The 19,798-nt window shown below is 38.1% G+C and overlaps 1 protein-coding gene across 2 annotated transcripts in view; it reads left to right on the top strand.

Moving 5' to 3' along the window:
• Positions 1-19,798, top strand: part of LOC150098004 (uncharacterized) — a 307,571-nt gene that overhangs the window by 109,169 nt on the left and 178,604 nt on the right. For both annotated transcript variants that reach the window (XM_090406477.1, XM_090406476.1), the window contains exon 9: positions 13,407-13,646. In XM_090406477.1, coding sequence (XP_090262603.1) covers positions 13,407-13,646 — 240 coding nt within the window. The remainder of the gene's footprint in view (positions 1-13,406; positions 13,647-19,798) is intronic.

Here is a 19,798-nt window from a genome sequence, read left to right as displayed (position 1 = left end):
TGGATAAAATTAAAACAGTTTTTGCGGCCCTTCCCAGGGAGACTGTAGCATCAGCTTGTTCGAGGTTCCGAAGCAGAATTGAAGCTGTGATCGATGCTAATGGTGGTTATTTTGAGTAAATCTTGTTGATAGTATTGTAATTAACTCTGCCTGTAATGTTTTTTTGTCAATTCATTAAATTTAATAGATACAAAGAAGATTTTCTTTTTCCTTACGAAACTGTCAAATTTATCCCGAATACCCTGTATATACTGTATATCTGCTCAGAGGCTTCATAAATTACTGAATATGCTTTTAATAATAATATTTAATTATAAAATTGTCTTATGTATAACAAATTCCATTTTTATTTATAATAGTGATCTACATTAAAAGAATATTGAATATTGTGTTTATTCGGAATCACGCTGACTCGGAATGAGAGAAGATTCTCACTTACTGGAAATCTGCTTGTTTGTCATCGACAAACAAGCATGGTTCAGTAACATTCTATTTATAGAAAAAGAATACAGTAAAACTGAAAACAACGTTTATTTATTTTTTCTCTAAAAGATAGCTAAAATTACTTATTCTGTACAGGTGTATTACAACACTTGTACAGAAATGGGGGGATGCTTCCATTGATTTATAAGCGTTTTCAAAGCATGGAAGGCTTATTGTATTATTTGAAAATAAGCGTGATCGAACAATAGAAATGCTTTACTTTTGTATACCCGATAATTGCACATAAGCGGAATCATTCAGAGACGTTGATTTCTTAAAGCAACCGACTATAAAAATCTTTTGAAAAGATAAGTCATGAGTTTTCGTTTGAAGGGAAGAAACACACGTTCATTAAAGAAAGAGGATTTTCTTCAAAATAAACTACCGCACACCTGCAGTGAACGGAAATCATTTCAACGCCACTGAAAAATAGCTTTCTTTTTTTTTTTTTTTTTTATTCAGAGAATAAGAAAATTGCAAAATCCACTCACACACATTGGCTTTCGGTAATCACAACTGAAAACTTCCAACTCTGTTTACTAATTAGACAACTAGAGAGAGAGAGAGAGAGAGAGAGAGAGATGAAAAACAAAACTACTAGTGGTTTGGACAAAATTGTTTCTTTTTCTCTGGTAGCTGAAATTAATAGTTTAATACGCCATTTCAGGTATTAAAAATAAAACAAAAATCAGGACCTCTACATATGAAACCCATTCCACTAAAATGCATTCATCAAATTTTGAAGAATCTATGACGCCGATAGTTCTAACAGTGAAATGAAATGATTTCATCATCTTAATATCCATCCTATTACTCAGACCTGGAGAAATGATGCTCATTGCTAGCAAAGTGATGAAGAAACGATTAACTCACCATATTGGAGAATAGGCATCATGCTACTCACCATTGAGGAAAAAAATTAATTACAGCAGAAGAGGAGATGAATTGAATTCGAACTTGATAGAATTGATAACAATAACTTTGGATACCGAAGTTATTGTTCGGTATCCGAACAATATGGTTCAAATAATGGAAGTCGCTGTCATGCTCGCTGAACCAGTGCTGAACAATTCTCGAGGCATGGACAGTGGCATTGTCATCCACGAAACAACCATCACCTGCTGGATAAAACGTCAATATTTCAGGATAGACTTGATCGGCAACAATGTCTGAATATTCCTTGGAAGACACCTGATCTTCCAGCAATATCAGAAGACCGATTCCTTACCAACAGAACATTCCCGCACCATGAAATCACTTCCAGAACTTTGAGTATGTACAGGACAAGCTGGGTTCATTGCTTCATGGGGCTCTCCCCCATACTCTCTGCATACTGTTGGTGCAGTACAAGGTATACTGCTACTCGTCGGACCACATGACTTATTTCCAGTGTTCCAGTGTCCAGTCACGGTGTTCCTCACACCATAGTAGACAACTTTTTCAGTTCTTTGCAGAAATCAGTAGTTTCGGTATAATCATGATAACAATCCTGTTCAATTCCTTGCGCATATTTCTGTGAGATATGGGTCGCGAACAGCCATCACTAAATGCTTCGGTGAATTGTTGCACACACGAAGTTCCATTTGTCTGTACAAGCTTTCTCAGATGATGGCGATCTCGTTCCTGACAGACTTTCTTAGATGATAGTCACTTCTCTCAGACAAGTAATGTAAGTTATTTCCCAGTGATTATTCATCAGGGATGCTCATCTTTTGAGAAACCATTCAGCTCTGCTGTTTTCAAATTCGTGGCTTCAGCCAGATGGGCACTCACAAACAATAAATATTTTATTGAAATCTGAAAGATCCTGTTCTTCCCATTGTTATCCAGACTATTGATGATTACTGACCGGCAGCATTCTTAATTAGTTACCTAGAACATATGAAACACTTGATCAAGTATTTTGCACATATGCTGTGTAAGCTTAAATATATCTGCATAAAGATCTCTAATTCAGCGGCCAGTATGCAGATATACGTAAAGCATACACAGCATATTTGCAAAATACTTGATCACGTGCTTCACCACATGTTCTAGGCAACTTTAAATGAGAAATTATGCTGTTTTATGATATGCAGTATTTTGCTTACATCTCGAGACCAGTTAGTGTCTTGATTGTGTTTGTTAGGAATCAATGTCTGAAGCAACTACCGCTATGAGGCTATCTGTAAATTGTGTGTATGTGTATGTAGTGTCTCTGACTCATTTAGCGGTGAAAACCACGCGTTTCGTGCAACATTTACCACCCCGTTAAGTTAACAATAGATAGAATGTTCAGTAACGTTTACTTAGTTCTGCATAAAGGTTCCTAATTAGCTGCCAGTATGTGAAGTTGGCTGATGTTGTTTTGGTAGTAGTGTAGGTAGGTTGGAATGAATTCTCGAGTGGAGGCGACTGTGTCTTTATGATGAAGGTGGATGTATTGCATAATTGGAAAAGTTAAGTCTTCCTTTTTCTTCTTCTAGTAGTTATTTTGAAGTTGGTTCTATATTTCTCTGTCATGTCTACTTCAAATTCAATAATCTATACAACAAGAGATTATCATTAAATCTCCAATAAATCAGCTAACGACTGAGGCCGTTTTAGCCATGTATAACTTTTGGAGATTAAGCGTGCAGTTTAATCTCAATCGGTAGCCAATCACAGACAGCTTGCCTAAGACGTCACTAATTTTAAGTGCCATTCAGTCAAGAGTAGAAAATAAGTGCTACCATATCATGGTCCCTGGCCATAACACAGTATGTTATTATCTGAAATAGTGGGGTTTCTACGGTCGATTTTCTTGAGTTCACGGGGAAAAAACCGACTTTCCGCGAGAAAACATTCACCTGCCAGTGCTAGAGAAGGAGTAACTTGGAAAGATGGAAGAAAAGCTTAGAAAAAGTTCCTCTATTCGGCAACTAAAATTGAACCTTGTTTCTTCGGGAGGCCTAGCTCTGAAGAAGCAAACAACATTTCGCTAATAAATAAATAAAAACTTATTATTTAATTACAGATTTCATATTCGATCCCACATAAGGAAAATCATTAAATCCTCAAGAAATCAATCAGAATCAGAAATAACCCCCAACAAACCAAGATAAGTATTTATTCTCCCAAAACGTTAAAACAGGCTAACCAAAGCTTAAAAGAAGTAGACAAATAATAAATAAATAAATAATATATATTTCATCATCATCATCAAATTCCTGGCATGTACCCTCAAGGGGTGTACAGGATATGATAGTACTACATGAAAAATTTACATCGTTACTAACTTCCTATCTACAATTTTCCTCCAAATCAGTCTGTTACTTGTCAAGATTCCAACATTACCAGATCTTATATTTCTATCGTCTAAGGCACTTTGTACCATATCAATCCACCTATATCTTGGTCTTCCTTCCTCTGGGTTGTTTTCCTACCAACATGGCAGAGAACACTTGTTTTGCTAATCTTTCCTTGCTCATTTTGTTTAAGTGACCATACCATCTGAGATTAGCTCTGCTAACGCATTCCAGGATGCTGACAATGTCTGGTTCTTTCCTAATATTCTCGTTTTTAATATGATATTGCCATTGATGCCATCTTTTCACGCCTCTAATCTTTCTCAGGACTCTCGGATTCATAAGTTAAAACTGGTTTGAACATTGTCTTGTATACAGCTAATTTAGTGTTCCGACAATTTCTCTATTATTCCATATGAATTTATTCAATTGACTTCCCACCATACCAGCTTTGCTGATTCCGTTGTCTATTTCTATATTTAATTTACCATCTTCAGTAAAAATTGTACCTAAGTAGCTGGAATGTTTTACTTGTTCCACAGGTTCTCCATTCACAACACAGTTGACATTTTCAAAGATTCTGCCTATTTTCATTGTCTTTGTCTTTTTATTGCTGACCTTCATACCATATCTATTACAACAGTTATTCAATTTAGTCAGGGAATCTTGCAGACTTGTAGCAGATTTATTTAGAAGTATAACATCATCTGCATAAAGCAAAGAGCTGAAATTAACATCTCCAATTTTGATATCATGTTTAATACCACTTTCCTTCATAATGTGATCCATATAGATAATGAGTAACAGAGGGGATAATATACATCCTTGTCTAACACCAGATTTAACATTAAACCATCTTCCTGTACTTCCTTCAATTCTAACTGCTGACTTACAACTCAAATAAAGACTAAGTATTGCTTGATATAATGCCTCATTGACACCATAATATATATTTTCATTGTAAAAAAAAAGTTTTCTCCGAACAATGCACTCATTCTTTAACTTCACCGATATTCGATGCTGTGTAGGGAAGCATCATTCAATCCCAAGAAATGAAACACTTAGAATAAAGGATATCTATCCCTCCCTTCGAAGAAACACAAAATGCGAGAAAACCCCGCCTCAAAATTCAACCACAACATAAAAAAGTAACACTATGAAAACTGAACCACACGAAATAATATTAATAATAATAATAATAATAATAATAATAATAATAATAATAATAATAATCGTATGATCTTATCTCGCTACAAATATTTCCCAAAATAAATGCGCACACCTCATTGACGGGAAAACTCCTTAAGGGATGCAAAACTATAACCTTTCCCTACACACGATCAGGAAAACACCCACAGGCAACAAATAAAGGAAGGATTATATTTATTCCGTGCTTTCCTTTCCTTCTGAAACTTTTCCAGTAGTCGGATCCATGAGGAAATTATGTACCTCATCAGGCTGAAAAACAGAGCCAGAAAGAGGTACCATAACACAAAAGTCCCACAAGATAAAACAACTCTGAATAATTTAAATAGACAAGTTCGGGAAGCTCTACAAAAGCATCGAAATCAAGATTGGAAAACCAAACTGAACAATCTGAACCCAGAGGATAACTCCATCTGGAAATTCTTGAGAACCCTCCACACTAAAAGGCAACTCATACCCCCAATTCAGACCAAGAAAGGAGCAGCTCACACTGATCAAAAATGCAGAAGCTTTGATTGACAATTTGGAAACACAGTGTAACCCCTCTTACGAGAATTTAAACATCAATCTAATCTACGAGATCCACCACAGAGTCAGGCAGGTTATAACAGAACAATAGGAGAAGGCAGAACCCATCGCACCCACCTCTCTAGCAGAAGTTATAAATATTATAACCCACTTGAATATCAAGGCTCCAGGTCCAGACAGAATCACAAACAGAACAATCAAATTACTCCCCAGAAAAGCTGTTGTGCACCTCGTCAATATTATCAATGCTATCCTCAGATTCAAATATTTTCCCTTAGCATGGTAAACGGCTGCCATCACACCAATCAAAAAGATTGGAAAAAACCATCAAATCCCTGAAAACTACAGACCTATCAGCCTACTGTCCAGTCTAGGTAAGGTTGCAGAAAAAGTCATCCTTACATGGCTTCAATCAGCAACAGATAAACTAAATGTTATCCCTAATGAGTAGTTCGGATTCAGAAAAAAACCATAGCACCACACATCAGGTATACCGACTGGTTGAATTTATCACCACAGGTTTCAATTGGAACCTCCACACTGCTGTGGTTTATATAGACGCTGCAAAGGCTTTTGACAAGGTGTGGCACCAGGGTCTTCTCTACAAACTCATCAAATTTAACATTCCAACTAATCTAATAAAAATCATAGATAGTTACCTTAAAGACAGATTCATGTAAGTAAAAATAAATGAAACCGTATCAACCAGACGCAAGATCCTGGCAGGTGTGCAGCTGGGTTCTCTTCTGGCTCCCCTGCTGTTTTCTGTCTACATAGCTGATATTCCCAAAAATCCAAGTTCAACAATCACAGCCTTATATGCAGATGATAATACCGCTTTATTAGCAAGATCTCTCAGTCCCAAACTAGCTATCAAAAGACTCCAAAACAGTATTCACACGTTGGAGAAATGACTGATGGACTGGAGAATCCAAAGAAACCCACTAAAGAGGTCAGCCATCCTGTTCACCAAAAATAAGTTTCAGATCAAGGAAGACATACACCTGCTAGGTGTCGATATCCCATGGCAAAGTGTAGTCAAATACCTCGGTGTCATGCTTGACAAAAAACTCCAATTCACCAATCATATAAAACACATAAGCTCTAAGACATCCAAAACAATCGCCCAGCTCTACTCCATGATCAACAGAAGACGTAAACTGGATATCCGGAACAAACTACTCATACACAAGATGGTAATATGCCCAGTTATCACTTATGCATCTCCTGCATGCAGCCACACCTCGAATACAAATATTCAAAAACTGCAGAGTATACAGAACAAATGCCTGAGAATGATTCTGGATGCCCCATGGTTTATCAGAAACTCCCAGATTCAACGAGAAGTCAACACTCCCTACATCGCATCACTCCTCCATGATCTAGCAGCAAAGTTCTTCACCAAGACAAACAATCATCCAAAATGTTGAAAATTTATTTATCACTAGGTTAGACTATAATAGATTTAGTTTAATCCTTTATCCCAGTGAGAGCAAACAAAGTTTGCGCCTGAAAATATCTTCAGGACTAAATATAGTGTTGTACTATCTTATCCAGTAAGTAGTGCAACACCAAGGCAACTCGTGGCAAAGGTGGAGCAAGCTACCAGGCACTTCTAACCCAGTATCTCCCATAATGCAAAACACATTTCCTATGTGGATATGTATACTGTTATGCATTAAAGGGATTGGCCATCTACCCAGACTAGTTTCGACCTTTATTGAGGTAGAATGGGAGTTCATGTCTCTCATCATTGGCCTTTGGAGAATAAAGCATGCTGAGGATCAGCAGACAGTAAAAGAGGAGTATGATATAAGATAGAGTAGGATAGTAGGAGGTAAAAAGAGGCCTCAGTCAACCTGTTTAGCCTTATTGGCTAATTGGTCTGTAACATGTAATCTCAATTTACCTGTTCAGAAAAGGTTAAACATAGACTTTTGTCTCTAGTTATCATATTATTTTATCTAAAGTAATGATTTACTCCAGTATTAATGGAAGTTCTTTTTATGTTACTAAATATAATATCCTTATTTTTATTCCAGGTATATATATATATATATATATATATATATTTTTTTTTTTTTTTTTTTTTTTTTTTTAACAGGATATAAATAATAGGACTTGTTTAAATATTTATTTTAAATCTAAAATAACGGGACTTAAGGTCCGGTAAGTAGGAATGAATAGGAACTTACTGAGGAACTCGTATACCTGGTACCACTGGGACTTAGAATGGGGAAGAGACTGGCCCGGGAGATGCCGCTCACGAGGAGCAGCACCGCCTCGCAGTAAGCCTTCGCCACCCGGGTTCTCAGCTCTCCCCCCCTTGTTTGGAGTAAAGAGACCGTGCCAGCGAAAGCTTTGTGGCTAGGGGAAACAGAGTGGTTATTCTTTTTTCTGGGGTGGGGGGGATGGTGGGTTTTTTTTTGGGTTCTAAAGAGATATACAGGGCTTGATGCGTCCCTGTATAAGAAAGCATATTATCGGTGGTTTGCAGTATTGATTCACAAATTTAAAGTCTCCTAGTAAGTGCCTTTCTTGTGCAAGAAATTTGTGTAAGTAGAAAAAGAAACCTTTTCTTATTCTTGCATACATTAAATTTGCGTCTCGTACCTGGGATTTTTTCCGTACTTTCCAGATGTGATATTTTAGTACATTGATTAGGAAGATAGTGAACTTTTGGGTTTTTTGGACTGGTGGCGGGAATTGTAGTCGTACTACCTCTTCTACTGTCAGCATGGGGATTCCCAATGCTGTGCTGAGTCTCCGCCAGATGCGTTGGGCTGGTGGGCAAAAATAAAAGAAGTGGTCCACCGTTTCCACGTCCCGGCAGACATCGCAGAATGGGTCGCAAGGGTTAGGTACATACCGGGATTTCACCTGTTTCACCGGGAGCCGCCCGTAGGCTATTCTCCAGGCTAGATCCCGATGAAAAGGCTGTCCCCAGCTATTTTTGATGTTTCTGAAGAGAATTTCATTATTTGTACTAAGATTGGGTGTATCACGCCTGGAAAGTTGGAAGAAATCCCAGTATACTGCTTTGGGTTTGTGTGTGAGGATTGCTATTCCTCTGTCTCTGAGTGTTGTGATCGATTTCACTACTGTACGGTACCACTTGGGCACCCCCCCTTGCGCGGGGTCCAGCATAGTCCGTGATCCCAAAGAGGGGGAGGAAAAGTCCTATAAAATATCTAATTAGTAGGCCAGAAATGTGGTTGGAGTTTAAGGCCTTCCGTACGGTTTTGAACGTGTTTGCTTGTAGCAAGCTTCTGTGATCGGGCAGAGCATAACCCCCTTCTTCCTGTTTGAGTTGTAGATATTCTTTCTTTACTTCGCGTTTTCTCCCATTCCAGAAGAAATCCAGGAGTTCTTTTGATAATTTATTTTCTTGTGCCAGTGTGATGCCTGTGATATTGACAGTGTGCATCAGCATTGGGGTGACGATTGTTTTTATTACTGTCGCTCTGCCATAAAAGGAGAAGAAGGTTGGTTTGAACAGCCTTATCCTTTCCCTGCTTGTCTCCTGCAATTTTTGGATTGGTAGTGCTAGGGTGTCTGAAAAGGGCACGCCTAGTATAGTTAGAGGCTGTGTCTGTAGCGTTAAACCGTAGGGAAGTCCAGTGCTATGGAAATTTCCGAAACTTTTGATTTGGGTTTTTTGTGCGTTAACGCGAAGACCACTGACTATGCTGAATTTTTGCAGCGTGTGCAGATAGATATAGATGGACTCAGAGTCTCTGAGTGTAGCCACTACATCGTCTGCATATGCCACTATTTTGCATTGTCTGGAGCCTTGGGGAAGTGGAATACCGTTAATTGCGGGGGTGTTATCAATTCTTTTGATTAGGGGTTCTAGTACTAGGGAGAAGAGGAGGGGGCTTAGCGGGCAGCCTTGCCTAACCCCTCTCTTTATGCGGATTGGTTCTGTTAGAAACCCATTAATAGATAGTTGGGTCGTGGCTTCTGCATACATGTTTTTAATTGTACGCCGAAGTCTCGGGCCCACGCCTGTTTTTAGTAGGATGTTCTGCAAGTACCTGTGGTTGACGCTGTCAAACGCTTTCTCCAGGTCGGTGGAGAGAAGTGCCAGGGGGTATTTTTTTTCTTTGGCCAGTTTGATCAAGTCTCTTAACAAAAAGAGATTGAATTCCATAGATCTACCAGGGATCCCATAGACCTGTGAGCTTGTTATTATTTTTTCGATACCACCCTTAAGGCACGTGCAGATAATTTTTGCAAAAATCTTGTAGTCTACGTTGGTTAGGGAGATTGGACGCCAGTTATTCGACAAAGTCCGATCTTGGTCTTTCTTGGGGATAAAGATGGTGTGGCTCTTAACGAATTCCTCGGGGATGTTTCCCGAAGTGAGGAATTCGTTAAAGATGTTTATTAACGCTGCCAATGCAAATTCCCAGATAGATCTATAGAATTCTATCCCCAGTCCGTCTGGCCCTGGGGTCTTCTTTGTTTTCATCATTCTGTACGTGGCCTTTAATTCGGCTGCAGTTATCGGCCTGTCCTGTAGGGCACTAAGATGATCAGGAAAACGTGTTGCGTCCCACTCACTGAAGTCATCCGTGTCCTGCCGGTCAGAGAAGATACCGATATACTGCTGATGAAAGTGACCGAGTATTTCGTGGGTTGAGCGTAAAATCTGGCCCTTCTCCTCGATCTGGTGAATCGTTTTCTCATCATTAGCCGCCACCCGTTGTTGGTTGTAGAATGTGGCGGAAGGTGTTTCCAAATGTCTGAGATAGAGTCTCGTTCGAAAGTCGAGGTCCTCGACTCTACTCTGCCGCTCTTGCTGCAGTTCTATTTCTACTTGTCTGATGAGATCTCCGCAGGGAACTCCGCTCCGTTCGTTTGTCCGGTACCAGCCGAGTTCCCTGTAGAGATCCCTCAGCCGTTTGCGTTTTTGGTAGGCCCTTTCGCGTCCACATTTTTGGAACAGTTCCCTAGCCTGCCTCTTGAAGGTCAGCCAGTTTTCCCAGTCCCAGTTGGTGTTTGTCCATCCGTCACAGAGGTTCTGTAGCTGGTCGCTGAAAAGACTGGGGAAGGTAGGAGGGAGCCTCCAAGGACCTCTGGCTGTTTCCATCACCTCTGGGAGCATGATTTTTAGTATGACTATCTTGTGGTCGGTTGTCAAGTTATGCACTGCGGTGTGACGTATCCTCTGAACATATTGTTCCAGGTTTTGGGACACGTACGCCCTGTCTAGTCTTGTCGATATCTGGCCGCGGCCCCACGTAGTTTCTACTACGTGGGGCCGCGGCCCAGAGCTGGAGAGTGTCTGGTAGCTTGCTCCACCTTTGCCACGAGTTGCCTTGGTGTTGCACTACTTACTGGATAAGATAGTACAACACTATATTTAGTCCTGAAGATATTTTCAGGCGCAAACTTTGTTTGCTCTCACTGGGATAAAGGATTAAACTAAATCTATTATAGTCTAACCTAGTGATAAATAAATTTTCAACATCTTTCTCTAAATCCAGAGTAATTTTTTAAAAAGGTGATAAACCTTTTGGCAACTCCCATAGGCACAGATGACTTGCTACTGCTTCTGCCTGGTATCTCCAGCTCTGGGCCTGGCTCCCACTGAAGAGACCTCAATAAAGGTCGAAACTAGTCTGGGTAGATGGCCAATCCCTTTAATGCATAACAGTATACATATCCACATAGGAAATGTGTTTTGCATTATGGGAGATACTGGGTTAGAAGTGCCTGGTAGCTTGCTCCACCTTTGCCACGAGTTGCCTTGGTGTTGCACTACTTACTGGATAAGATAGTACAACACTATATTTAGTCCTGAAGATATTTTCAGGCGCAAACTTTGTTTGCTCTCACTGGGATAAAGGATTAAACTAAATCTATTATAATCATCCAAAATGTTCCTCTAGTCGGCAACTAGATTTGAACCCAAGGATTCCTTCATGTGGTCAAGCGTCGTGGAGTGCAAATGCCACTTCCAGTGGGCTACACAGACTTTTTTACTGTTTTATAAATACCATATCAAAGTATTTATAAAGAACCTCTTCATGAAAGCTATTTACAGTTTCAGATTTCACTAATACCATCACTTGTTCCGATAAAATAATTACTATCGGTGGGGTCCTTGAGATAGAAGACGAAACTTTTCATTTAGCGTTTCACCGAACATTGCAATAGAATGTCTACTTAATATCTCATTTTATTTACTAGTCACTAGGTGACAGTCTCACTTTTCCAGTCTAAGAATTCACCTGGTTAAGATTTCCTTTTGGGAATCCTGTATTAATACACAGGGCCGATGGTGAAAGACGTGCATTTGCACAGGGCTACAAAATTGGCATAAATTATAAGAAAAATAAGGGGAAAGAGGCGGCAAAATATGCTACTGCATGGGGCTGCAAAATTCCAGTGGCGGCCCTGTTAATACATTTCAACAGTCAAGTTTTCTTAAAAGTGTATGTAAAAGCGACTGTAAAAATATCTTTCTGAGCGTCTCTCGGAGAAAGCAATTGGGAGAACGATTGCACGTTGCACTCTTTGGTTGGTAAAGACCTAAGTTCTTTTCTTGTTTTGATGGGTTATATGGGTTTTTTTTTCCGTTGTATGTGAGTTAGCTGATCTCATATGAGAGTGACAGGGTTATTTCTTCTTAAGGAAACTTGAAAATTTTTAATTCCATGTACAGGCAAACCGACCTTGTGAACACATGCAATTTACAGACAAAAATATTAGTGGTGGTGGGTAGTAGATGGCGTTGTGTGTAGATGAACGACAGATACCACAGTAAACTTAACAAATGTGAATACAATATAGAACTATTCAAATAGTTCAAACTATTCAACTATTCAAACTACAGATCTAGTAAGCACAATCAGAAATACTTTCATTTTAATGTAAATATCAATATTGAACACATCGCAAGTACTGATTATACGTGGTTACGAAAATAAACTTTACATTTCTTTGGCGTTGATGGAAAGATCCCCATCTAGACTGGGTTTTGCTTTTATTGAGTTCTTGGAGCTAGATTTGTGGACATACTGAGAGCTGAACTCAGAATGACAGAAGTATGTTGTGTATTATGAGATACTGGGAGTTATTTGGCGTGAGGTCAGCTGCCTCTATAGAATATATCCACAAGTTGTGGTGTAAACAAAAGTTTGCTTAGGTAAAGGATGAAAATAACAATGTAATTTCTTGTCAAGTATAATTTAATTACTAGACCTAAATATTTTTCTACCTGAGGGGATATAAATGATAATTCTCAAATTAAGATTGTGTAGCTCAGTGGAAGTGGCTCTTGCATCCTCTGAGCTTGGTCGCTTGAAGTCAGACTTAAGTTCAAGTCTAGTCTCCAACTGGAGGAACTTTTTCTAAACCTTTCTTCGACTGATTCTCGAGCTAGTCGATCTCTAGCATGGGCAAGCGGGTTTTTCCTCCCGGAAACTCGGGATTTTCATCCCGTAAACTCAAGAAAATCGACTGTAGTACCCACATTATATCAGACAGTAACATATCTTGTTAGGGTTAGGTACCAAGAGATGGCAGCACTTGTTTGCCAGCCTCTTCATCAGTGACTGCTATAATTAGTGATAGACATGGGCTAGCTATCTCTGATTGGCTACCGGTGGAGAGTGAACTGCCCACTCAGTCTCCAAAAGCTAGATATGGTTAAAAGGCCTCGCCTACTCCCTATAAGGGAATAAAAGGCATTAGCTGAAATTAAGATTGGTTCATTGGACCAATTACTTTGTCTCAACTATGCTCTCAGTAATGAATGCCGTAATAATACAAAAAAAAAATTAATGCGGTGAAATAGTAGTAGTAGTGAGTTGTTGATCTTATTTTATGTATAATAAAGTGATATATTGAAAAGTGATATATTTTCTAATCTAATAATATATTCACTAATCTCTTTCTTAACTACTCTATCAGAACAAAGAATTAGATGCCATACAACAACAATTCCATGATACCAAATTATCTTTGGAAACCCTATTAGCCGAGAAGAAGAATGAAATCCTGAAGTTATCTGAAGAATTAAGGCAGAAAGAAGTCACGACACCTGATTTAAGAAGCCAAATTAAGGAGAGTACTATGACTGAAGATGCACTGAGAATAAAGTTAAGGAATGCAGAACTGAAAGCAGAGCAGCTAATAGCAGAAAAAGAAGAGGTTAGTAGCAATATATATCAACCTAAATTTATAACTAGTTATTTCTTTAAAGAAAAGGTCTAGTTTTAAGTTTTATCTTCCTGTTATAATAATCTGTTATTATAACAGGAATTATTATTATTTTTTTTTTTTAATTTTTTTTTTCAAAATGAAACTACTGATCTATTCTCAATAGTCATTACATTTAATGAAGTAATAATCAAGAGGCACAGTATTTTAACAATATTAGATGGAGCCTTATTTGTTCAAAAATATTATTATTCCTATGAAGTGCAAAGCAGCTAACTTAGAAGTAATAAAATCAGTCTAGTAGTTATCATATCGCAAAAATCACTCTAACATACAAAAGTTAGGAGGGGAGCTTAGAATGGGCTAGGCAAGACTATGAGAGATCCAAAAAAAAGTTTTTGGATCCCTCATATCATTTGGATATGATGAGCTGCATGCATGTATGACAAAGGGACCTAATTGGTCTCAATTCTTCTGCAGAATATCTTCATAGCTTAACTAATTGTATAAAGAAAGCACTTGATTTTGCATAATGCCACTCTTTGTGGCATACAAGGAAAGCATACATGTTCCCAATGATAGGGGCTTTCACTATATTGCATATGTGCACACATGCAAGTGTTTTTTATTCTTATATTAGGGGAACAATTGGGCGGAAAAAAAAAGAATAACATTTCTTATCAAGTCAAATATACTTTCAAGCTTAAAAAAAAAAAAAAAGCTGTCACAAAACTGTCAAAACTAACAAAACTACAGCAACATGAACTGAGCAGAGGAAGTAGCATTTATAGTAAGGGAAGAGAATTCATTGAGAGATACTGGGGATATTCAGTTGTTTGCAGATGATGCAAAGTTGGGATGAACTATGATGAGTATAGCAGATGTTCCGACCTTACAAGAAGATTTGAATAGATTGAGTGAATAGGCACATTGAGTGAGTGGGGATTTCAGTTCAATGTTACAAAATATTACATTTCGCAACATTGAACTGGCATCCCCAGCCTTAAAATTTGGGAAACGAAGATCGGATGTAGAATTTATGCTTGGGTTGGATTGTTGGAGGTGGAGGAAATAAGAGAGCTTGGGGATAAGAATTTAAAATTTAGATGACACAACGAACTCTGGGAATGATGCGGACGACACTGACTTGTAGAAGTAAGGAGATTCTTGTTCCATTTTATAAGGTCTTGATTAGGCCACATATGGACTACTGTGAACAGATTTGGTCACCTGGTTTTCAAAAGGACAAGGAGATGTTGGAAAGGGTCCAGAGATAATGGACTAAGGTAGTTTCTGACTCTGGAATGTTGAATATGAGGAAAGGTTGAGAAGGTGTAATTTACAGAATCCAGTGGATAGAGGCGAAGGAGGGGGGAGGAGTGATTTGATAGTGATGTACAGGTTGATAAGGGGTTGTTATAGGATCAATGTTGAAAAGGTTTTTCATAAAATGGTGGGAGATCAAGGGAGAACAAGAGGTCAGCCCTGGAAGCTGTCTAAGGAAAGTATGAACAAGGGAGTGAGAAGCAGGTTTTTTTGCATGCAGAGTTGTGATTGGAATGCCTTGCCTGAGAGTATGGTGTCTGCAGAGAATTTGAATTTGTTTAAGGCAAGATATGATGAGCTGCATGTATGACAAAGTGACTTTCTAGATGATTCTTTGACTCCATGGGATCTTAGGATAATATAATAATAAATTTTTTACAAGGAGATGGGCAAGAATTTTGGAATATTCCAAACATCAGATAATCTAATTGTAATTCAGATATCATCCTTCTTCCCTAGCTGGTGAAAATGATCTTGTAGTCTTGACCTGAAGGACACAAGACATGCAGAAGTATCAAGGAGAAAGGAATTTATACAGAATTATAAGGTAGGTGATTGTAATGGTCTAAGAAAACTGTGTGGGAAAATTTCATGGCTGGAAGAATTTGAATGGAGCAACATCAGTCATGCACAGGAGCTACTTAAGAAATACTCATTAGTAGTAATGGCAAATTTCTCCTCATGAGCCAAGATTACACAATTTGGTGTAAAGTGGATGACTAATGAAATTAGAACTACAGATGAAAAAGAGTGAGGTGGAAAGCATTTACATAAGGAATATAAGACTTAAACCAGGAAGGCAACTACTCTAGTATAATTAGGAATGCAGAAATGGAATATGAGAAGACACTAGCACTACAATCCAAGGAAAATCCTTGGATCCTGTAATTCTTTTTGTTATGTGACCAGTAGGCAGAGAAAAAATTATTGTGGATTGTTTACAATGTTTGATGGAAATGGGGGTTGAGTGATCAGTGCAGATGACAGAGTGGTGTTTATTGATTGCTTTGTAATATTTCACTCTTGACAAGCAGGTTTATCTCCAGAGGAAGGCTGAATGTTTAAAAAGTGCATGAGGAGAATATATTTATTTCAAATACTAAGCACTTTGGAAATCAATAAGATAGTTCGACGGATAGGATTTTACCATATGTTTTAAAAGAATGCACTGAGGTACTGTGGCTCCATTAATTAGATAGATTAACGAAACTCCACCTACTAGAAAATCCCCCAAGGAGTGGAGGGAGAATAAGGCAGAGCCATTGAATAAGGTGGTGGTGGTAGGATGGCCATATAAAACAATACACTAGTTGGTGTTTTTCCTATGGTTGTTCAGATTTTAGAAAATTTTTGTAAGAACTTGTATACATAATTGGACAAGTTAGGGTAATATTATTTATGAAGGCTAGCATGGATTTCTTAAAGAGCATTCTTGTTTTAGTAATTGGTGGCCTTTTATGATAAAGTAACAAAAGCATTTAATGAAAAGGCATATGCTGCCATTTTTTTCAAGTTATTATTATTATTATTATTATTATTATTATTATTATTATTTGACACCTCCAGGGAGTCCAAAGACTCATCGAGGGAGAGTGTGCCAACAGCATCGAAAGATTGGTCCCCTTCCAACTACTAACTGCACTCAAACTTACTTAACTGAGCCATTAGTAGCAGAGGCTCTACCAATCGACCAACCTTTGCACAGCCGGCAAAGGTTGGTCGATTGGTAGTTTTGCAACCTATGCAAAACTATTTAGCAGGGTGTCACATACACTTGCAACTTTAAGTTGCAATATTTGGAATTGGATAGCAGGTTACTGAACTGGATTGGCTATCTGATATATCAAATTCATGTACATGGGAGTGGTATCAGTGATAAGAAATGTCCTAGTGAGACATTTCTTATCACTGATGCCACTGTTGTTCTTATCACTTACCACTAATACAAGCCAGTGATAGTATCACTGGCTTGTATGTAGATATTCAACTATCTGCAGATGATATGAAACTTAAGAGGGTAGATAATTAGTAATAATGCTGATGTTGGCCCTAAGGATAACCCAAATAAGCTAGAAATGAAAGTGAATGAATGAGGGCATTAATTTAATGCTCCTATATGTAAGTTTTTGAAATTTAGGATCTGCCAGTTAGGGACCGCATATTAAGCTGGTAGAATTATACTAGAGGAAGTGGAGGAACAGGGGATCTTGGGGTGATGGTCAATAGAAATATGAAATTTAAGAGACATACTGTCACGCTAGTGAAGTCCTCTGTGTTGAGAGCCGGTGAAGTTGGCAACACAGAGGAATCACGGCAATACAGTGCACAACCATTGCATAAAGCCCTGATCAGACCATATCTGGCTTATTATGCTTAGATGTGAGCACTGGGATTTGAAGGGAGATGAATCTTAGAGAGAGAGAGAGAGTATAGAGGCAGATGATAAAAATGATAGCAGCCCTCACAGTTTTGGGTTGTGAGGATAGACTGAAGACATGTGAGCTGCAATGTTTGGCAGACAGAAGATGAGGCATTTTTTGATCTGTTGAGAGGTAGTTACCAGATTAGAAAAGATTTTTTTATATATTAGAGCAAGGGGAAAGAACACGAGGCCATCCCTAAAGTTGCAAAGGAAGTGATGAATAAGCCAGCCTGGTTGGCCGAGTGGTTAGTGTCAGTGGTTAAATTCTAAACGAATTAGTCCCAGGGCCTATACAAAATAACCAATTGTATTTACCTTTGAATGTTATCAAGGGAAGCTCCAAACCTACCTGCTGTCACTTTCATCATGCTTTCGTAATCAGGCGACTGTTGATATTGACTTTATATATACACATTAAAAACTGTAAACAATTGTGGAATAATAACACAATAATGTAGGCATAATTACCATAAAGGAAGAAAAGTTACAAAACAGAAAAATGTTCCTACAAAATAACTATTGTATTTACCTTTGAATGCGATCCACTGGTCGAGTGACCAGCAAGTCAACAAATCTTTCCTCTCGTTCAGTGTATTAATATTATCGCATTGCAACTGATGGGAATTTTGTGTTTTGGGGATTCGTTACAGACCTCTTTATCTTCAGAAACTACACACAAACTGTCATTACAAACCCATTTTGTATTATCACTGTCATCCAAGCTATTTTTCCATTTAAAGAAGGTACCAATGTACTTATCCATAGTTGAAATACCATACTTAATCGAATATAACTCGCCCTCACATATAACTCACAGCCTTGATTTTACTTTTCGAAAAAAGAAATTAAAAAGTTTCGCATATACCTTGCATATGAAAAAAAGCTTAAATACGTTCACATCGGGCAATAGTAACTCGCTTGCAATGGTAAACAACACTCCCTCCCCAACAGCTACTATACCTCGTGAGGCAAGAAAAAAAACAAGTACTTTTATTATGTCAGTGAATAAGGTATGAGCAGTCTGTGTAATATATTTCTCAACAAATAGTGGAATTAGAGACAACTGGGATAAAAACGACACTAATTACTGAATCACATGTCCCCCATACAGAAACTATGCTGTATAGACTGAAGCAAAACCATATGTTGCACAGGCAAACATAGTATCTAATTAAAAACTATTGTTATTAATTAGATGTGCATGAGTTCGTCCCCCACCCCCAAAGCAGGAATAAAATTCAACTGAACATTTTAAAATTCAGAAACGTGTTAAAACTAAGAAATATATATATATTGAATGTTGTTATGGCAGTTTCACATGTGGAATTCGGTTGGAGAGAGTTATCATTTCAACTCAATTGTTGGGCGCTATCTTTTGTTAATACTGCACCAATCATATGCATGCCTTAATAACCTGCCATTGCTGTCTGTTTCGCATTAGGCTTAAATTACTGTAAAGGGAGAAAATTCACAAAACTGAAAAATGTTCTGGGTCAAATGCATAAAAATGTTTCGGGCCTGGGCCCCGGAGAGCCCTGGCTGAATTGAACCAATGGTTGGTGTATCCACTCTCCAACCAACAGGTTCAAATCCCACTGTGGACATGGATGTTTCTGATTGCCTTTAAGTGGGATATGAATTTTATTGCTCAGTGTGAGACCACTGATCACCTTACTGGAAACTCAAAGTGGCTTTGAAAAAGTTACATATTTGGTCTCTAGAGCAGAGTTGCCAGACAATGTAAAAAAAACAAAAAAATTATTAAAAATATAATTAAAAAATTCCATAGCCCACTCATGGTACTAATGTACTATAGGCATACAATATTTCATGAGTGAGAACCACATTAAAAGAAAAAAAAGAGGTTGACTAGTAGCTTTTTTGTATGGTGGTTGGTTGGTTGGTTGGTTGGACAATGGAAAGTAGTGAGAATCCAGACAGTGAAAGAGTTTGACGAGTGATGACGTGGTAGACTGTGTTTTGTCTAAGATGAGTTTTGTGACTCCAATTAGTCCTGAATGAAAAATAAATAAATAAATAATAATAATAATAATAGTAGGAAGAGTAGTAGTAAAAGCCTAGATTGGAAAAACACTTGAATGGATTTGGAATTAGTATCTGGATAAAGGTTTGTTCAGTGAGAGAATGGAAGTGAAAAATAATGGTTATTTTGGGGTTGCAGGTGAGTATATGTTCATGCACCTTTGAGGTAAGTGAGTGCGAGAATGGAAAAAGATGCAAATGTTTTTTCCAGTCACAAATCTGAATGGGTGGTCATTAAAACATGAAAGATTACCTCTGTGCTTAAGGTGATATTGCAATTCATGCCAGAATTCAGGAACAAGGGTGTAAAGTTTATATCATTGGTTAGCTCAGTTTGGTTAACAATTATTTA

The sequence above is a fragment of the Typopeltis vanoorti genome, chromosome 16 (genome assembly GCF_054136105.1).
Source record: "Typopeltis vanoorti isolate ZY-2024b chromosome 16, IOZ_Tvanoo_1.0, whole genome shotgun sequence".
Lineage (NCBI taxonomy): Eukaryota > Metazoa > Arthropoda > Arachnida > Uropygi > Thelyphonidae > Typopeltis > Typopeltis vanoorti.
This window is presented reverse-complemented; position numbering and strand designations above follow the sequence as displayed.